General features: G+C 42.8%; 1 protein-coding gene across 2 annotated transcripts in view; it reads left to right on the top strand.

Annotated features, from left to right (window-relative positions):
* Positions 1-22008, top strand: part of efna5b (ephrin-A5b) — a 93323-nt gene that overhangs the window by 57594 nt on the left and 13721 nt on the right. For both annotated transcript variants that reach the window (XM_070964993.1, XM_070964994.1), the window contains exon 2: positions 17243-17535. In XM_070964993.1, coding sequence (XP_070821094.1) covers positions 17243-17535 — 293 coding nt within the window. The remainder of the gene's footprint in view (positions 1-17242; positions 17536-22008) is intronic.

The following is a 22008-nucleotide window of genomic DNA, read 5'->3' as shown; positions in this document are numbered from 1 at the left end:
GTCTTTTGTCTGTTACCTTGTGACATTCTAACTCTTCTATAATCATATTTCTTCTGCTCACATCTGTGATATTCTTTTAAATATGAAGTTTTTTTTCTTGTCAGAAATATAAAACAAAAAGTTTGTCTTGGATCATGTCATCTTTTTCTTCTTCTCCTTATCTTGATCTTGATTTTTTTTTTTTTTGGCTCACTCCCCAAATATCTGCCTCGTGTGTCTTTTTCCTGTAACAGAAACAAAAGGTCAGCAGTATTTATGGGAATTGATGTTTTTATCTCATTGCTTGAAAAAGGCTGACTGTTCGCTGGTAAGACAAGAGGAGATACAGCTGGATCTGTTAACAGCTGTGTAACGTCAGACACTGGAGAGCACGCAGGTGAGGGCATGAGTGAGGATCAGTCTATGAAATGGTTTGTGCTTGAATTGATCCCTAACACCTGTGGAAGGTTTCAGCCAGTCCCATTAATCCTACACCGCTGACTTGATATGTACCATCTCCTCGTACATATATATCTACACACACACACACACACACACACACACACACACACACACACACACACACACACACACACACACACACACACACACACACACACACACACACACACACACACATACACACACACACACACACACACACACACACACACACACACACACACACACACACACACACACACACACTAATGCTTGTACTGGGACATCTCACCCAGGCAACTGTGTGTCTACATGTGTGTCCGCGATGAAGGGGCCCCTGCTGTGCCCTGATGGGGACATCAATACCAGACGGTTTAGGCTTTCGACACACTAGCATCAGTGTGAAAAGAGAGCAGCAGGTGGAGTGAGACAGGCACAAAATGGAGGACAGACAAAAAGGATATAGTGAACAGATGATTATTTTGCTGTAAATATGAACAACATTGCTGCAGTAAACTTGCAAGGAGGCTGAAAAAGTACATTTTAATGGCTTACATTATCTCAGTGTTGCAACTATGAAATCAATTCAGCCCAAACTATTAAAGATTGGTGTAATAATACACCATATGTACCATGTGCAGTACGACATATGGCCCTGGTTGTAGCCATTAAGTAATAATTGGACTTTCTTTTATAATACTGACTGATAGCAATTTTATTATATGAGGTCTTGCAGTACGCAGCTGTGGTATGTGGTGAACGTGCAGTATGCTGTGTTGGAGCAGGAGGCCCTGACAGCCAGCTCAGGTCAGAGGATGAGATGGAGGAGACAGCTGGGGAGGAGTGTATGTTCAGGGATGGATGGACGCAAGGATGGAAGGCATTCTCCAACTGCGCTAACTTTAGACCACACATGTCGGTAAACCTCCCAAAACCTGTCCACAGCGTGTCACCACTTGCTTCCATAAAACCCCCTTTGTGAGGGTGCGTGTGTGTGCGTGTGTGCGTGTATTGGGGAGCATTTCTCTGTTTGTCCAAACCAACCAGAGTCCATTAATAAACAGCACAAAAGGGGTCAAATCATTTGCTAGTCTAACAAATCTTAGCGCTGTGTTGAAATTTCATTTTCTCTCCAGAAGCTTATTGTTTCAATTTCCTGTTCTGCGAAGTGAGTTCAAAAGTTCATGAACTCACAGTTGGAAGTGTGAACAGAATGTAGCTTGTGCCCACCAAGACATGACCCGCAGACCTTGTTTCAGTGCCAAAAGCCTCCCGTTTCCCACCACAGGGGAAACTCAACTAGGCCAATTAGTTTGAATCCAGAACTAGTTTTGGTTCAGCGAGAATCAATCAGAATCTCTATCATCAGAGGAGTGATTTGGGAAGTGGTTTGAGTGCGGGGGTGTGTGTGTGTGCATATGTTTACGTGAAAGACACGTGGAAGTACAAATGGTTTTCCTTCTCTGCTTCCAAGTGGATGGGCTGGATAGTGTTTTTTCCTGTTGTGAAGCTCATACAAATACTAGAATGAGAGGTAAACAGAGACAGTCATTAACAAACACACACAGATATAAACACAAATGCACGGACACGCACATGCACATACAGTAAGGTCACCCCCCCCCAACACACACATACGCACACATACGCAGTGTTTGCAACGCTAATCGCCTGCAGCCTGCTCTCCGGGACAGCAGAACAAAGGCGCGCTGAGCATCTTTTAGCTTGTTTGACGTGACACAAAGCTCCGTTAAACTGACAGAGTTCCCGCTCAGTCAAACTGGGTCTTTTAAACAGGGCTGAGTAAGGATCAAAGGCAAGGACAGGACTGACTGCTCCCACTTTGCACGGTTTGATCCTGTTTGCTGCTCTTTGCAAAGAGAAACACACTTAGTCTCTTCAGGGGGAAGCAGACAAGGGAAGGAAAGTTCCGCCGTCCGTGCAAAGTATTCAGAAGCAGGTGGCATCACAATAAGGAAAGAAACCTCTGCAATGTGTAACATTTTCACTTGGAGGTCACTCAGGCTGGTGACACTTTCAGACGGCGGTGATGCAGAATCTGCTACTATAAAATCTGTTTTGCCCTGTTTTGTCAGGTTACAAAATGTAACCTGACAAAGTTCTTAATAAAGTAGTAGTTTATGCTTTTCAAAACATTTTCCCTTTTTTATTCATGTTCTGTTGAATATAGTTGTCTGCCAGATACACCAAATTACATGAACACTGAACAAAGCCTGTCTGAATTAAATAGATAAAACATAGCCAGACCAAGGCCTCTGTAATGTAAGCCATTTATAATGAGAGCAATAGAAGGATGACTGCAAACTGGCCCTGAACTGTACAGTTTGGCTTTTAGGGATTTATGTGTGCACATGCATGCCCTGTACATGTATACATTCAGATTGTGTGTGTGTGTGTGTGTGTGTGTGTGTGTGTGTGTGTGTGTGTGTGTGTGTGTGTGTGTGTGTGTGTGTGTGTTTGTGTATGCGAGTGTGTGCATGCTCACATCTATATTATATACTGACCTTTGCTGCCCCATGTAAGGCAGGCATTGACCACAATAAGACACACAGCCCAAGTATCCGACACACCACTTAACCCCCTGCCTGGGACCTTGACAGTTTCTCCATGGGAGGCTGACCCTGAAGGTCCTGGAAAATGCTTTGTTCGTACCAAACACACACACAAGCAAGCTCCCTGCATTAATATAGACTTACACTCTGCACGTGCATGCACACACATGCATATACAGTGCAGGAGCTAAAGGACCATATAGCTTTTAAACAGGCATGAGGAATTAGCAGAGAGGCCCATGTGTCAGCCCCCCACTCACACAAACACTGTTGATCCCCCTGGAATTACAGCTACTGCTCTGTCCTCCTGACCGCCTCGCTACAGCTCTCTGCCCCTATACGTCTCCCTCTGACACACACACATACTGTACACACATGCAATAACAGACATTGAGCCACAGAGCTGTTTTACTTTTATCAAGCAAATAATCACTCTCAGATATTTGGATTTGCTGCATTTATCTATTTTTAATCATTGTAAAGTGAATATTTTGGATCACCTCGGGGAAAATGTTATTGATTGTTCTCTTTTTCCTCACAATAGAATACATAATCAATTAATTTTTAACAAAAAAATTATTGACACTTTAAGTGACTGTGAAAACAGCCGGCCTTAACATCCTTAAGGCATGCAAAGCCTACATAAATGATTCCTGATGTGCTGTGCATGTATGCATGCATGCTTGTTTTGCAGCTGAGCAAATGATTTTCTAAAAATCACCCTCGCCTCTAGAAACAGCAGCCCCTTGTTAGAAAACATTGCTGCTGTTGCCTTGTGCTGAGGCTGGTTATGAAGGACTTTCATCATCTCCTCATAACCATCTGCTCTTAAAACACTCTGCCTTTTACAATCAGCAGATGCTCTGGAAATTACCACCTCTTTCCCCTCCACTACCACATCTCCTGTCTGCCCCATCTCCGGCTCAATAACAGAGTCATAACACTGAGGACGGTGGTGCATTTCGATTGTTCTTAAAAGTTATGCTTGAACTTGAAAGTTGTTATCGGACTGAGAGAAGACAGGGCTATGCAGCCCCTGTCATCTGACTGTTATCGCTGTGATAGATTTTCACTGTTAAGATGAAAGTATTTATTAGCCCTTTTATAAAGCCGAGTTTCAAATGTAAAACTTGATTTGGATAGCTGCCATGGTGATAGTTATCAGGGAATATTGCTGTGTTTCTGCTATCTGACGTATGTGTCAACACTGTCTCTTAAGGCTGTATTGTGTAGACAGAGGTATGACTAAGACAGGTGTCTAGACTGATGCAGATAATAGAGAGGGCAAAACATGGCGTGATGTGACAAAACATGTCATCACATAACACAAGCTGTTGGCATGAGTATTTATTCAAAGACTCCTCCAGTACAGTGAGATAATACACTTTTATGATGAGGGTTCCTGAGAGAAAAAGCCTGCAGAGTTCAAGCCTTCTGCTGAGTCTGAAACTACCTGGCTAGTTAAGAGTTAAGATCATGGGCTGGTTTCTTCGAATGTGAGATGCCAATGTTGTACTGCATTTCACTTCACAGCCCACTTGTATCGCCTTAAGACAGTAATTAGTGTAAAAATGAATGGTTGACACATCATCTCATTTCGTGAACAAGCTGGATCCATTAAATGAAACATTTACGAGGAGCACAAGCGTGGGAGAACCAGAGGATGATATAGATTGTTGTGGAAACCGTGGGAATGTGAAACCAGAGCAAAACACTTGCGATAGGAATCTCAAGAAGCTTTGTCATACAGCTCAACAGGATGGCTGCTTGATGCCTACCGAAACATTTCTGCCAAACAGGGTTTTATCTACAACCCTGATTCGAAAAATGTTGGGATGCTATATAAAACATATCTAAAACAGAGAAAGTTGTGGAAACAACTGTTTGGTACATTCCACAGGTAAACAGGCTCATTGGTAACAGGTGATAGTATCACGATTGGGTGTGAAAGGGGCATCCTGGAAAGGCTCTGTCGACCACAAGTGAGGATGGAGCGAGGTTCAACACTTTGTGAGCACATGATTGTATGAAGGATATTGCTGCATAGGCTCAGGAACACTTTGTGAACCCGTTGCTGGTAAACACAGTTTGTTTGCAAATGATTGCAATCTGTTTTTATTTTTACGTTTTACACAGCGTCCAAACATTTTTGGAATCTGGGCTGTAAACCAGTCTGTAATGTGAAGCTATTCAGGAGTAATCAAGACTGGAATCTAGGAATGACCCCTGGAAATATGAGAGAGAGTATTGACCAATGGAGAGACCTCTCACTTAACAAGACTGTTTATGTCCATAAGACTCCTGGCTGCACTCGCTCACCTCTTTAAAAGCAGCTATACATTTTCATATAGAGCAGATCAATACATTTCATAAAACAAATATAAAATGGAAGCATGCCAGGCTGAGTTCACTTACATATACAATTCCAAATGAAATGACCACACTGTTATCTTTCTATAATGTCACGTCACATTACAATATGTTTGCACAGTAATGAAACAGAAATGAAAATGTTTACGTAAAGGAAGAAAGAATGGTACATTTTCTTCAGCGGCTCATGTAAACTGCTTCTCAAAAGGACAGCAAACATACCTTTGTGCTGAGCTTAGTCTGGGTAAAAAAAAAAACAACCAAACAAAAAAAAACAAAATGTCTAGATTGGATTGATGTTATCCGAGGGGATTTGAAAGGGTCATTTTTAGCTGTAGTCCTACAAGGTTTTCACATGACAACAGTGATGTATAGACAGGCACAACTATAGCTACAATCTGTCAGTAATGCAATTACATCCCACAGACAAACACATTTATAAGCAGTCGCCATTGGCTTCCCATGGTCCCCTCTTTAAGTGCAGCCTAGATCTGCTGCGGTCAGCCGGTGCATGCGTGTGCACTCACACACGCATGCACACAGTAGCACATACAGTAGTATTAACCCGGTGGTTTGTGAACTGTGAAAGGGCCGAGGGTTTTATGAAAGTGGTGACATTATAACATCCTGACACAGCTCCATGGCAACCTACCCTGAAGGTCAGTGTGCATTTAGTTCAGGGATATAGCGTATAAGGGCTTCAGCATGTGCATGAAGCGCCCTATGGTTTTTTACTACCATTAGAAGCATTTTGCTCACAGTGCCTGAGCTGAATGAACAACAACAACAAAATATGCTGCTAGGTTTTTGTGTTTCTCTCACACACACACAGAATCAAGTCAAAGAGGTCCTCTGAGACAGAGGCAGCACGCAAGCAAGAACTCAGATAAACTCTCAGAAGTTCAACCACATCGACAGATGCAAGACGCAAATTCGTTGAAGACTCTGTGGCTGTGCGCTCGGAGCCAGTTGGAAAAAATTAAAAACCTATGTCTGTTTCTGGTCAAGCTTTGTAAATAAGGACTGTTGCCGAATGTAAGCTGCCTCTGTCAGAATGACTTATCTGTTGTGTTTGAGCTCCGTATGGAGGCTGTCCTGCAGATGAAAAAACAGTGCAATGTCGTGTTACATCTAGGGCTGTATGGAAGAGTTCAATGCTTCATTCAAACTCGTATCGTGGGGCTTTGCAGAGTAGAGAGTTAGACGCCGGCAGGCAGCTGCTGAGAGCCGAGGAGCTCCAGAGGAGAGAACTGGGGGCAGATCAGAGCGTCTGGAGGAAGATGATGGGTGTTGATGTCATAAATATGACAACACATTTGAAGCTTCGTTGGAAAGAAGAAACTTTGAATGTTACAAAAAATTGCATTTGGTACACCCCTAATTACATCAAATTCATTGATTTTCATTACATTTAGAATATTTTCTAACTGAATCGTTGAATCATTCATCATTCATTCATACAACATTCACAGAAAAATACAATTTCAACATTTCATTTCATTTCATAGGACCCTGTGATGTGAGCCTTAATGATCAGTGCAATGGCTGAGCACAGACCTCCTGAGATGAAACAAGCAGGACACATACATGTCAGTGTGTGTCTCTTTTCATCACTTCTTGTTTCTCTTGTCATCCTTGCTTCTATGTTTTCTTCTACCCACATGTTTACCCTTTCCCTTTATGTTCCCCGCCATCTTTTGCAGCTTTTAAACCTTCATACATGACTTTCTTCTTTTTCCCTCCTCCCACCCTGGACCTCTCCCACATGGTATGCACCCTTTATTTTTTTCATCCATCACTGCCCTTTTTTTTTTTTTTTTTAAACCAGCTTTCTTACTCATTTCACTCCTCCATCCATCTGCTGATCATTTGTCCTTAGAGACAGAGTGAGGTGGGCTTACATGGAAACAACAGAAGAAAAGTGGGCTGACATTCTTCTGTAATGTGCCTTATATACAGGTGGGCCACAGGAGGCGGTTGGAGAAAAAGAAGGTAGGGGAGAGAGGAACATGTCTAATAGCCCCTTCATGCAGGAGATACAGCGTAGATCTGCTGAACACATGCAGGCTCTGTTTCTGTGTCTTTGTCAGACAAATCAGGACGTGCATACAAACAGAAATAGAGTCCACAAAAGCACAGTAGTGTCCAGTCTGTGAAACAAGGTTAGTTGACGTGTCAGCCCATTCAGATCAACTGCTTTTGTGTCGGTCTGAAAGGGGCGTGTTAGTGTGGGTGTGCAGTTTAGGAGATCGTCATGTTTAATTAGAGCTCTTCAAAATGTAAAAAGATGTTTATCTACAGATGTTCTGAGGAGTATATTGTTCAGAACCTACTCACTGTGCTGTTGTGCACGTTCGCAAGAAGTTAATGACACCTAGACCTTCATTGTTTCCAGGGTGCAGTGATAATAAAACATTGCACATTTTAATTTAAAAATGTTTCATTCAGCCACAGTTGTACCCCTTTTGATCAGACTCTTTTAGCTCCGTTTAAGGTCTTCACAATGGACATTATGCAATGTAACTAAGCATTGTATCATGAGTGCATGATCTTCTGAATTGTATGAGAACAAAAGGAAAATGGTGCACATTTTAATTTCAACAGCTATGATTCAACTCGCCATCCAGCGACTGCGTCATCTGCTATGAAGAGACCCTTTTAGTTTCCATTTAAGGTGTGCATCAGGGATGTTATGCAATGATGCCTGCTGTTTACAATGCAAGCATGTTTGCTTGCGTCTCTGTTTACAAATGCATGTTACCTCACTTATTTAAGTGTTTAGTTATGTCACATAATTATGTAAGCATTAACTGCTGCAGACACAACTTTTAGCAGCCGTGTGGGGTGTTTGTGTTTATCTAACCTGGAATCCAGTCACAGCTAGCTGGCTATTCAGAGCTAAGTGCAGGTAATGGAGTACCCAACCGACCAAGGTTTCAGCCCTGTCCCTATCTGCACAAGATGTCCTTCTCTCTCTCTCTGTCTGTCCCTCACACACACACATCAGAAGGACGTGTTACACTGGTTAGAGCCATTTCATTGCTCCTGTTGTGTCTCAGCTGCCAAATACCTTGTCACTATAAAACAATGACTTATGATTAATGGCTAACACGTCTCCCACTCAATGATGTATAGCTATTAATTGACAGTAAATGCCCATGTGTGACCGTGCATAAGCTCACACGCATCTACGGGCGTGCACACATCCACTCTGGTCCCGGTAAACATGTCAGAGCGCACTGTATTTACAAAGGGACTCAAGTGGGTTTGGGGCAGCAATGATTCAGGAGAATGGCCCCAGGGTCTGACAGGATGTTGGGGGATGTGTCATTTTTCCCCGACTCCCTTGGTGACGAGCAGAGACATAAAGAAATCCTTTTACACACACAGGGAGAGATATACACATACCCACATACACACACACTCAGCCATTCACTCACATATATAGCCTACACACATCAGTGTTATACACCCATAAAAATGGTTGTTTGGCAGGGTAGTGAGTAGATGAGCTCAGAGGAAGTATCTGTCTGTCTTATTTTTTTCCTTCTCTGTTTTGGACTTGAGTTGCAGCATGGTGATGCAGACTACATCAAACACTCACTGGAGCCCTACATCTCGCTGCTTCACTCAGCACCAAGAACAGAACAAGAACTTGTCTGTCACTGCTCTTAATTCATTGTCTCCCTGGGGCAAAATGAGCGCTGACGGACATAAATGGCAGAAATGAATATCGTAAGATCACAGTCAAGGGTGGTGGTGGTGGTGGTGGTGGTGCTGGTGGTGGTAGAGGAGGGGGGTGAAAAAGATGGAGAAAACAGGGGGATGGAGAGATGTGGAAGAGGGAGGAAGAATTAAAGTAGATGGAAGGAATGCATTGGTACATGTCCCTGTGTCCCTCACTGCTGACAGTCAGTATATTATACTGCGCTGACCACCTGCTCTGAGCCTGCAGAACACCCTCCATAAAGCTCCAGCAGATGGACACAATAAAATGCACCATGACCAGCAGCTATGCAGTCATATGTGTGCGTGTCTGTCCATTACAACAGATATCTCATAGAAATATATTAAAATATGCCTACATGCACACACGCCCCAGCCCCTCCACAGCGTCCCTGAGGCAATACCAGAAATATGTGATACTCTATAGGTCTGATGTCTCCCTGTCTGCTCCCCATCTCCCCTCCCAGTGCTGTAAGCCTATCAGCCAGTTAGCCAGCAAGGAATGTGGCTGTCAACTCGTATAACAAGCAACACTCTCACATGCTCTTCCTCTGACTTCACTGCTCTCTCGGTCTCCATAGCTGCTTCTCTCTACATCAATACTAGTGTTTTGGGGGTTGCATTTATTCTCCTCACAGTATCATGTTCTTTGATTAAAGGTGCTACAAGCAAATCAGTGTAGGGCGAGAACATGAAACAAGATCTTCAAGGATAACTCTTGTTTTCATTCCGTCATTTCTGTCAGTACTACAACCCTGACTCCGAAAAAGCTGGGATTCAGAAAGCATTCATTTGCTGATCATATACTCAATTGAAAACAGCACAAATTAGGGTCATAAATTTACATTGTAGTCACCGAGTGAAATTCTGAAATCAAGAAATTTGCTTGCGAACTGTGAAATTACTGCCCAAATGTACATACAGACCTACTTTCTGGTTCATCTATAACCTCCTATGCTTACTGTATTATACACACACACAGTTTCACTGTGCAATGAGAGATTATGACCAACATTTCAGTCGATTCAGATAATCTGGCTTGTTTACACCCTGTGTGAACACTTTCTAGACCCCATCAGATCAAGTCGCACCGGTGTTCCATATTATACTCTATCACAATAAACCAAAATGGTCCTTTGAAGCTCTGAAGCTCCCCTTTTTTGACATGTCATCTTTTTGAGCAGAGCCCAGTTACAGCCATGGCTGTTGCTGCCTGGTTCATGCGATTGTTACACTGGTAGAGAAACAGCCTGTTGTATACTATGAGCTGTAATATGAGCATCCCAGAAGCTGGTATTGTCATTTCTCTGCAGTCTCTCAGACAAAAAGAAAAAATGTTTTCCATCTCCAGGCCCCAAAGAAAAGAGAATTGCTCAAATGGTGGTCTGGTCAGGAATTTAATTTTACAGTCAAGATGATTGTGGAGTGGAAATATTGGATGCAGTTATCTGTTCCTCACCCCGCTCCCCGCTCTCCATTACACTCCTTTGCCATCAGTAATAACAAGGTGAATACCTCTCTGGATAGAAGTCCTTTCCGGCTGCTGCGAAGAACAAGTATGATCAATTGCAACAGTCTCTGTCTCTTATTTCCCTCTATCTCTGCCAATCCTTCAGTTCTCTCTCTTTCTTCCTGCCATCCTCTCCCTTTCATCCTCTGACCCCAAACCAATCATGTGCAATTAGACAACTGCACAAACTATATCGAGAAGTGTTTGCGATGTGCGTTTGTGGCGTATGTGTTGAGAGGTCTTGAATACGCGTTTGCGTGTGTTCTCTAGTCGGAGTTCAGTCACAGGTCATCTCCTCTTGGCTAAACATATTTTCCCTCTGGACCAGAATCAACAAATGATCTGTCACTTTAGGAACACGCACACGCCCACATAAGCATACACACACTCAACAGGATATCACAGGTTTGCCTTTTAAGGTCCCAGTGCATTTTTTTGTTTCTAGGTTACTGTGATTTGATTTATCAGGCAGCGGAACATTGCCTGAGGATATTGAATTGAAAATATATCAGATGTATGAATTTCAACAGGGAGAGGTGAAATAATGTAAATAGATCTGATTTGGGGTCACGAGCGGGGCTGGGCCGAGAGAGAAACTCAGGCAGGCGGAAAAATCAAGAAAGAGAAAATACAGAGAGAGAACAGAGGGGAAAAGACAAACAGAGATGATCTTTTATGCTGAGGTAGAGGGGGCTCTGACTTTGTAATGCATGCAGCTGTCGGCAGTGTGTAAGCACTACAGTTTTGACAGTTCTTGTCAGAGTCTCTGCAGCTCTAGAACAAGAAGGAGGATTGTTTCAAGCACCTCTTTGCAGTGTTTTGTCACACTGCATTTATTAATTGTCCATCCTTAAAGTCAAAATGTTGTCATCACCGTTTTGTAGTGACACCGTCTTTCATCTGCAGATGCCCTGAAGTTTCGCTTTGAGAAGTGCACATTGTCTTTCATGGTATCGCTATGATTTCACAGTGTGCTGCTCTTTATGTCTCAGAGAAGAAACAACATGGGAGACAGAAGACGACCATTGAAGAGTGAGAATTTTTAGAGTAGCTATTCCCTTCCGAAACAAGCAAAACATTTCATACAAAATCTTTTAAATCCTCTGATCTCCTGTGTTAGTATTCACTCTCCAACACTCCCTCTGGGTCTCACCTTTGAGCTGTGGTATTTAAGAGCAAAGCGCTGCTATGGCGGCACATTGAAAAGTTCCTCTTTCTATTGAATCTCACTTATTCAACTGGTTAGATGACTCGGATTGCTCTCTGCCTCTACCTGCCACTGAGCTGTTGCTCTCCTCCTTTTCTCTGTCTTTCTTTTTCACTCAGGTTAGCTATCTCTCCCTGTCCTTCTTGCTTTCTGTCTGCAGCCACCGGTGCACAGCTCAGAGAAGTGGCTGATGGGAGTTCATTGGGTACAGTGTGTGCGTGCACGCAGGGCCCGTGCGTGTAAGTGTAGTTGTGTGCGTGTTTGTCTGTATGTGTGTGCTCGAGTGTGTGCACAGCAATGTCACTGGGCTGTGTAATTGAAATGGAAATGAGCCAATCAGCGACTGCAGTGGTGTGCCACCTTACCCTGCATTCACTTCACTGTTCCAGCTCTCCCAAACTCACTCTCTCTGCCTGTGACTGTGTTTGCGAGTGTCTCTCTGTATCTGTGTGTGCGTGTGCTTGTGCTGACAATACTTGGCCCTTCAGTTTCAGCCCTGAGGGCCTGAGGAGGTGGTGTGAAAATGTAATCAGTTGGTAATAAAGATTATCTCCCCCTCTCTCACTAACACACACTCACACATATGCACCCGCGCTCTGTGTCCAGCTGATTTCCCTGGCTTTGTGTTGTGACCCACAGCTCAGTGGGACAGCTGTGGCATGACAAAGACGTGTAATTATCACCATTTGACAATTAGCCTACCATCCAACTTTGCTCCTCAATTACCTATTTTAGTACGAGAAGGCCTCTGCTGCTACTCTCTCTGCTGCCGCTGCTCTTTTCTCACAAGAATGGAAAAGTCGCTAAGAATGTTGTCATGAGTGTGTCGTAAAATAGGGAGGGATTGTCGTGGCTGGGTGGAGTGTGTGCATGTGTGTGGCACTGTGGAGGAATGTGATTTGTACCAGCTTTTAGCTCTCGTCTAAGGAATATTAATAAACATGGAGGTTATCACTGTAAGGATTGTCGAGTGTGCCAGCGAACTCATTTGACAGTTTTACTGTTTAATTATAACATGTAATAATTATAACACCTATTAAATTTTAAAAAGGCATTGTATATTAATCAATTAAATTAGCATTTATTCAATTGACCAAATTGTCTCACAACTAATTTGCCTCCTGCTTTTAAGTGGGTCCAGTGTGTAGGATTTAGTGGTATCTTGCCAGGAGGTTGCAACCAACTGAAAACCCCTCGCCTCAACCCTCCCTTTCCAAACCCCTTTATGGTGGCCATAGAGCCAGTGTTTGGTTTGTTCCTTCTGGGCCACTGTAGAAACATGGTGCATCATGGCGGACTCTGTGGTAGAGGACACGCTCCCTCTGTAGATACAAAGGGCTCATTCTGATGGAAATACAATGATTCTTATTTTCAGGTGATTATACACAAATGAAAACATAATTCTGAATATTATATTCCATTTCTGCAACTAGATCCCCATAAATGCAAAACGCTGGAATTTTTCAATTTTATTTCCAGTAAATTATACGAGGTCCAACCCTTAGAGCAGCAGTTAGACCTCTGATTGGCTGGTTGTCAGGTGTACATTGCTGCCACCTTCTTTTGGATGGTAACAGGTGGATGAGTCATTGTGTCAACAGCTGTTCATTTTACCATTATTTCTTCATATGCTTATATTTATTTAACACAACAAGACAGAATGAGCAAATGCAATTTTTAAATGGGAAATGTAACAGTATTTTAATGGATTATTTAAATATGAATTTATTTGATCAACATATTACTGCACTTTGAAATTCATGAGTTAATTTAGTAATTGGTTATCATTAAACGCTGAGAGGATCTATAATTATTCTGGGAGCACACTCCAGACACTACGCCGCAGACACAAGCACAAAACATCCAATTTTGATTCAACTTTAATTGGCAAAGTCTTTTGTGCCCACTGGATTAGTTGATCCTGCAGCATCTTTGCAATTACTCTCTTCTATTGACCTCAATGTAACTGCACTGTCTCTCCTATCTATATTTCACTCTTTAGGATTCTACCAGCCTTGATTTACATCCCAGTGGTACAACCTTTTGGTGCTGTGCGCCCGATACAGAGGCTGAACAACATGTCCATTCCACAGTTAAGAACAGTTTCCCTCTTTCTGCTAAAAAGCGGGAACTGTTTATAGAACAGCAGCAGCCGATTAAAGCTGCCATCGCTATAAACAAGACACTGGCCGCATCTAAAACTCCCACATTAGTCCCTCGATAACAGGGGTTTTATAAGGACAATAAACACAGCTTTCTACAAAATACAAGAAGTTTTCCGGGAGACCCTGTCATGATAATCCCACATTGAATAGACTTGGGGAAACATTTACAGCTTTGGCTGCACACACAGTCATGTCATGCAGATGCAGTTTTAGCAGAATCTCCTTTAATGATAAATGCATGGTTGAATGACTCCTGCAAAGACTTGGATTCAGTGGGAGCCTGGCAATACTATCTGCATCGTTCAGTCCTGCTGCCTCCTTTTTTTTTCATTACCTCACCCTCTTTTGGAAGCAGGTCCTTTCTCTCTCTCTCACCCTGTCTGTTTCTCACCCTCACTCTCTTTCTCACTCGCTGCCATTAGCAGCTTCTGGCTGTCTCACTGCTGTTCCTTTGCCAATGTGCCAGGGAGCTCACTGAACTGATAACACAAACCTAATGTATGTGCGTGGATGTGTATGCGCGTGGAGGTGCGCACTAGGTGTGCGTTTGTTGCATATGTGTGTATGTGTGAGTGGGTGTGTTACATGTTACAAATGCCTGTCCTGTCCCTTTTTATGTGCTCACTCACCCAAACATCCTCTGCTTCATTTGCAGTCAGGGCCACGAGCCACTATTCTGACTGCTGAGGCAGGGAGAGAAGGGCAGCTGAAACATCACACACACACACACACACACACACACACACACACACACACACACACACACACACACACACACACACACACACACACACACACACACACACACACACACACACACTCTCTCTCTCTTCCTCTCTCTCTCCATCTCACACGCACACACAGTACACATACTGTATACACACACACGGACATGCAAGCTGGGCGAGCGGATGGGAGGATGTGACCATTAAGTCAGTGACATTTTAAAGCAGTGAGGGAGATGCATGGCTCTTCCTGGACCTCCACAGACATGTTTTAAATGAGATGTTACAGATGAGCTACTCCATGCCTTGGTTGTAAACACCCTCACATTGGTATTTACCCTACACGGGTAAACACAGGAAAGCAACATTTCATGGTAGCTTACGCTCACATACACACACATGCACAGAAATAAATGCACAGAGCAGACACACGTGGTCACGTAAAGGAGAAATGGCTGCAGTTCGATTTGTAGCTTGATTGTTGTTACATTAATCATTCCATTATACCAGAATGAATTCAGTCACAAGTGAAGGCGCCGCAGCCAGATTTTTGCTCAAATTGCTATTTGATCTTCAAAACAAGTGGTCTGGTTTGCATTGTTATTGTAATTCTGTATAGTTTGTCTAGGCATCCTGCAGATTGGAGTGAACACAGCCAAGCAGGATAAGTGTCTTCAGTGCATATACAGCGATTTGAGCTTAGAAAATCCATTCTTTAGAGTCAGAACTCAAACATCACATTGAAATAACGAGTAGAGCAGTAGCTTTGAATACAGAGAGCGAGTAAGTGGGTGGAAAGAGAGTGACGGGGGAAAAGGAGGATGACAAAGTCATGGAGGAAAGTACTGACATTTTATACCACTGTGCAGTATGGTATTTTTATCAGCACCTGAGGTGTTTGAGACATCAAGTGCCAATCAGTGAAAATAAGATATTTTTTCCACTGGTATTTCTAGACCAAGCTCTCTTGATGAGTCGTTGCTCTCCGCCCAGAATCTTTAAGATGCAATGGACATTTGGCACAAGGGAAAAGCAACAGAAAGGTCAAGTCAAATTTTAGACAAATACCCTGTCCACATCATATTTGCATCAAGTCAAGAAGAAATCCCAGGAAGAGAAAGAGAGGTGAGATCCCTCTTCCAGGGCGGACATGTGCAGAACAGACCTACATATTAAAACTACACAGACAATAAGGATAACAAAATTACAGATGGATTGTAAACATATCTTAAGAATATGGATTTGGGAGGGTGTTGAGTAACTTCTGTGTGACACACAGAAGACAAACTGCACAAGCACATAGGGCTGCGTGTTGAGAGAAAGAGGTCACCATGCTGTGTGTGTACTGCTTCAGTATGTTAATCCTGAAGCTCCAGAGTCCTCAGGATAAAATAGTTTTAGCCTGTTACACGCTCTGCCCCTTGTGCGTTCTGGGACTTGAAGAGCCCTTCTTATAGACAGCAGTGGCAGTTTTCAATTAAAAGTTTTGTCAAAACTCTTGTCAGGTTGTGCTCTTACAACATTAAAGACTGGATCTCATTTATAAGCCCACACCACCTGGCTCACGGGTGAAATGAGTCAGTGGCACCAGCTGTGCATGTGTACTTCAAGTGTGTGTGCTAAATTGAGGGCATCCTTAGCGAGTTTACAGGTGGTCAGTGTTTTCTCTGCGAGGCCCCCCCGTGACCCCCAAGGTTAGGGTCATACCACCCCAGACCGAGCCAGAAACTCACAACACAGGAATTGCTCTCTCATTTCAGTAGCTGTGAAAATTCCACAGGGAGAAGCTTATTTTGTGGGCAACAGAGAATAAAATTTTGTTTGTGTGTGTGTGCGTTTGTGTGTAGATGCAAGCTTGTGACATTGTATGGCCTTTTGATGAATCTGCCTGTATGTATTGAAGCCCTCTGACCCCGCGTGGCCTGTTCTAGATCACTGCAGTTGTAAAGATGCCTCACCGCACAGCCCTCAGAGACAGCCCAGCTCTGTATTTTTCCTACCATGACATTTACTGTCTGGACCATCCTGTATCACCGTGATCATTTCTACTTTGCACTCAGCCTGAGGTCATCTGTCTGTATGGGGTTTTTTTGTTTTCTTTTTAAAAGAAAAAATGTATTTTTTTTTCCTTAAGACACCTTAGACTGTTTTCTTTGAAGCGTACTTTCTCAGGCTTGAACGCTTCAGTTTGCTATCATTCAGAAGGCAGATGTGCGTGTGTGTGAGTAAATATCTGTTGCAGTGATAGATTTATAGATAAACCAACCCACCCAAATTTATTGAAGCCAGGAGATGAGAGCGCTCGTGCTTGTAAATTTCCGCGCAACACTGAAAGAGTGCTGAGAGGTCAAACCAGCATTCTCTGCATAAGCAAACTTTTATCCAGAATAACTGAAGCAGGATTGATGCATCGACACACAGATCGATTAAGAATATACTACAGTCGCATGCGTATCATTCAAAATCAGGTGGTCTGATTTATCCTTCATATAATGACCAGAAAGTTAACCTTTTCGCATCTCTCCTCTCTTCTTTTTGACAATCAGGTTCCATCGTGGTGACTACCACATCGACGTGTGCATAAACGACTACCTGGACGTCTACTGTCCTCACTATGAAGACACAGTGCCTGAGGAGCGGACGGAGCGCTATGTCCTCTACATGGTTAACTACGATGGCTACAGCACGTGCGACCACACCGCCAAGGGCTTCAAGCGCTGGGAGTGCAACAGGCCGCACTCCCCGAACGGACCGCTCAAGTTTTCAGAGAAGTTCCAGCTCTTCACTCCCTTCTCCTTGGGCTTTGAGTTCAGACCGGGCAGAGAGTACTACTACATCTGTGAGTCACCATTATCTGCATTCGTTACGTTTCTCCTCTCATTCATTTGGATTTTTCCTTTAATTCAACACCCGTCTGTAAAGACAACAGCATGCAGTAACAGCAGTGACATATCACAGAGCTGCAGTTGCACCGATGAGACAATTGCAGCTCATCTCAGGGTTGTGTTTCTGAAAGCTGCACAAAAATCCACCTGCGTTAACCTGAAGCCAAATGACCTAACTCGACATGAATTGTAGACCTGGATGGCCCTTTCCTGGCCAAATGTTTTTTTCTTTTAATACAGCAGAGCAAAAGAGGGAGACACACAGAATCCCTCGCCCATGTTTTCATAACTTCAGCACACGGCTTTGAGAGTGGCATTACAGTGATCCGAGTCGATGCTTTCATGCTCTGCTTTCAGCCAAGCTTTTCACACCGCTCTCATCACTCGTGGCAAACTCTTCCCTAAAATGGCAATGGAATTCACCGGGGAGTTAAATTGAGACAGTTTGAAAGTTATAGCTCACAAACCCAGCTGCACAATGCTGTATCCTTCAAAAAGGAGTGCCCTGCTCTCTGCATTATGTTATGTTCCCATTCAGCTCGCGTTAGTTGTTAAGTTGTCTGCGTCTTGGCATAGGAACTGAGTTCATCTGAAGTTGAAACCCCTGGGAAATTAGGTTTTATCAAAGCAAGGTGATAGAGTGGAATTGAGTTGAGTTTGTCCTCCCACCACAGACTGTTCAGCACATGGGAGACGGAGGAGTCACTGTCAGTAGGCGCAGCCACCGCTGCTCGCTCCAAACACATTTGTCACAGGGATACGCTGATATTACAAAATAGGAAGCACGGTTATGTTCTCATATGGGTGGCATTAGTGCAATATCATGCAGTGTAATGCATTATTGGTTCAGCTGTTGAAGGAAAAGTTGAAAGATTTGTGCACTTTGTGGGCTAATGTATGAGAAAACCCTGCACACATTCCCTCTCAGCGAGGGGGGTGGCAGGTTTGACAGTTAACACCCTCCTGCTAAACGCTGCTGGTTATACCGCACTTCTTTCTGTTTATCTGTACAATTGGGCCTGTGGTGTTAATGCAGCTCTAGGTGGCTGTCAAACCTCTGTGTCTTTGTGTTTTCTCCTTCTCCAAGATGCCATTTAAAGAGTCGGGAGCGCAGCTGAGGCGAGCTCCACACGCTGAGATCTGTTTTCTAAATTGGCACCTTTTTATGAAGCAGTTAACCCGAAAGCCAGCCAAGACTTCTGTCCCTTATTCGTTTCACGTGTTTTCTCTCCCTCCCTGCGCTGTAACACTTTAGAGTTAGAGACTGGAGTCAGAAGTGCCTCCCTAATGTTTGCCGTTGTTTCTGTGGTGAATGGGTGTTTTCTCTCTCAAGCTTGTCCACAAAACAAATATCCTGACATCCTTTCCAGAGGCCTTTCAACATCCAGGTGTTTGGCCATTCGTCTGTTTAAAAAAGCAACCAGATTTTCCTTTGCTTTTATAGCCAATTTGCATTGACAGTCATACTAAATGAGACGAGGGAAAAATGGAAGTCTCCGAAGTTGGGAGCGTAGATGGGGGTTAGCGAAGGGTTATACAATTCATCCACTCCCTCAAGTCTCTATTTCCAACATTTTTTTTCCACATTTCTGTTGAGAGATGCTTGTCCTAAGGGCTGGATTAAATTACACTGCGACCGACAGGGCTTCCATGGAACACATCCATTCTGCTGTAGCACGCCATATTGGTTTAGTGGCCTGCGGCTTCATTGGCTATTGAATGATTCCAGCGTATAGCCTCTCTGGCTACTGTGGCGGATATTAAAGTCATCTACCATGAAGTCATCTGACATGTGATTTCCCTCTGCCATTGTGTCCGGCCTCGATGTCAATGAGCAGCGGGGGAGATGGCCGCTGATGGATTGGACAGAATCAATCCAGTGGTCAGAACGTGCAGCTGAAGGAGGAAGATGCTGAGTGGTAGTTACATTAGCGCACCTGCCAGTTCACCTGCAACATCTGCCTCTGAGTCAAGTCTGCAGAAACATACCAAGACCTCTCAGGTTACGCTGGATTACATCACTTTTATTCTCCTTTAATCTTAGGAATTCAGCGCTAAATACAACTTTCTAACTGGGTAAAATGCAAACAGACTGCAAAATTAAATCACAACAGGGAATTTTTCAAGAGTCTAACCTAATTACTGTAATTTTCTCAGGGATTACATTTTGGCTTAACATACCATTATTATAAATATTCAGGAGTTAAAGATGGTGAAAAACATTGGCTCAGACTTCATTATCTCTAATCTTTTTATCTCTAATCTTTTTAAAAGAGCAAAACTAAATGCAAATCGCGGCAGCTTGTGGTCATTTAAGTAGGAGTAAACTTTTTGCAAAGATCTGTCCCCCCTGTGTACTGTATGCTTATGCTTATGGCCTGAACTAGTTTCAACTGCTGGTCAAGTTTTGACTGTAGTTTGTTGTCTCACAATGACTCCATTCAATTAGATGGTGAAAAATAAAAAAATGTACTGTATATTTATCAGCTTATTCAGTTCTTTTGACTGATGTGTCAACAAAGAATTCGTATGATACCACTTACAGAATCCTATTTTCATGCTCGCGGTTGAATTCCAGTATTTGCTCACAAAATGCAAACAGCCCCTTCATGAAAAGATGTTTGCATTTGCATTTGTCCCAGTGAAGTGTTTTTGAGTAAGATGCTGAATCTTTCAGGATTATAGTGATAAATGTGTCGGATGAGTTGACTTACATTCAGATAATGTCCAGTGTGGGGACAGATAGAGTCAGTCAGAGCTTACAATATACAGCCAGACCCAAGATAGAAAGCAGTGTCTGTGTCAACAACAAGCCTGACACGATTGCATGCATGTTATTTCTGTAACAAACAAAAGTGTTGGGCAGGTGTGTTTTTAACAACTTTTAGTGCCGTCCTTTCCTGCCATAAAGGACTCAAATTCTTCCCGCTGCAACATTTTCAGAGGTAAAGCGCCTGCAGTTTGTCAGTGTCTGATAACACTACACCTGCTTAATGAAGTGAAAGCATTGCTTAGCTCTTTTTAATGATAATCATAATGTTATGTGCCCAGGTTGATTTCTGAGATGTGGATGCCTATTGAACTATGAAACAGATATTTTACTTAGACTGTTATTATGATAACAGTTTGCCAGCAACCTTGTGATGATATCCAGTCTCATTAATGTTGCCAATGAGAATAAAGACTGTTGTCAGATTTGAAGTTATCAATGTGTACCGCCGTGCAGCCGTGAGTAAACACTGATTAAACTCTAGCTCATGGCTCAGGCTGGATATTTTCACAGACACTATTCAGTATTGGTTGTTTTATGGTTTATTTTTGACTCGAGGCATCAACAAGGTGGTAAACTAGACTTTGTTCTACATGTTCTACCACTTCATGGATGAAGTTCATAGGTCAAACTGGGGTAGCTGTCAGTTTTCACATGATGTAAGACAGTAGAGTCAAATAATGTTCATCATCTTTCCCACTTGAAAACGTGATCATGACTGCAGACGTGTACTTGAACTTGTGCAGTGAGGCTAAAAGAAATGAAGATATCACTTTTGAATTGATTGAAATGAGAATATTTTAGTTTAAAACTATGTCCCAACAGTCCTATATGGCCTTGCTTGCTCTGGTGCACAGCCTGATTTTTCCCACTTTTTCCACAGGGATCATTACATGTTCATCTCCTCTCCTACTGTACATAGCAATGCTCAAGTACCCAAGGCCAAATGTCTTAATAATGGATCTCAAACAGCTTAAAATTCTTAGTAACTTACTAATTTTTATTGACACTAAGTCTGTAATTAGCCAAATTTTTAAAATTCAGTTGTGAGTTTGGACATTGCACCACACACAGTGCCAACAATTCGACATACTGTAGAGGTGACATTTCTATTGTATAAGATATGATGATATCTGCAGTTCAGCACAAAGTCACTGCACTGCACTGGTCAGACTTTGCCCTTGTAGCCCATTTTGCTACATTGTGTGAATGCAAAGTGTAGCATAGCTAAGAGAGAAAATCTTATGCATCATTAGCCACTGAAGCTGGCTATAATGCACACCTGCACTAAACAGAATTGTCAATGTGCCCCGAGGCAGAGGTCACTATCCATGAGCAGATGAGGCAGAGGTTAGCAATAGTTAACAGTGAATGGGCTCATGAACTTGAGACATAACAGTAGATCATCCTTGGAACTCATGAAATGCATCACTTCTTTGGTTTTATAGCACTGCCTTAATGAAGATGGAATATTTATCCACAATCAATATTTCACTAATTTCACTAAAGTATTGATGTAAAATGACCAATGTTTAACTACATACAGAACAGCAGGAGACCTCATAAACATTTCTCATATACACGGTATGAGAATATTAATCATTTCCTCATCTCTAATAACTTTCTGTAACCAAATGACCTGAGGGAATGGGGGATG

Source organism: Chaetodon trifascialis, chromosome 6 (assembly GCF_039877785.1).
Source record: "Chaetodon trifascialis isolate fChaTrf1 chromosome 6, fChaTrf1.hap1, whole genome shotgun sequence".
NCBI classification, from domain to species: domain Eukaryota; kingdom Metazoa; phylum Chordata; class Actinopteri; order Chaetodontiformes; family Chaetodontidae; genus Chaetodon; species Chaetodon trifascialis.
This window is presented reverse-complemented; position numbering and strand designations above follow the sequence as displayed.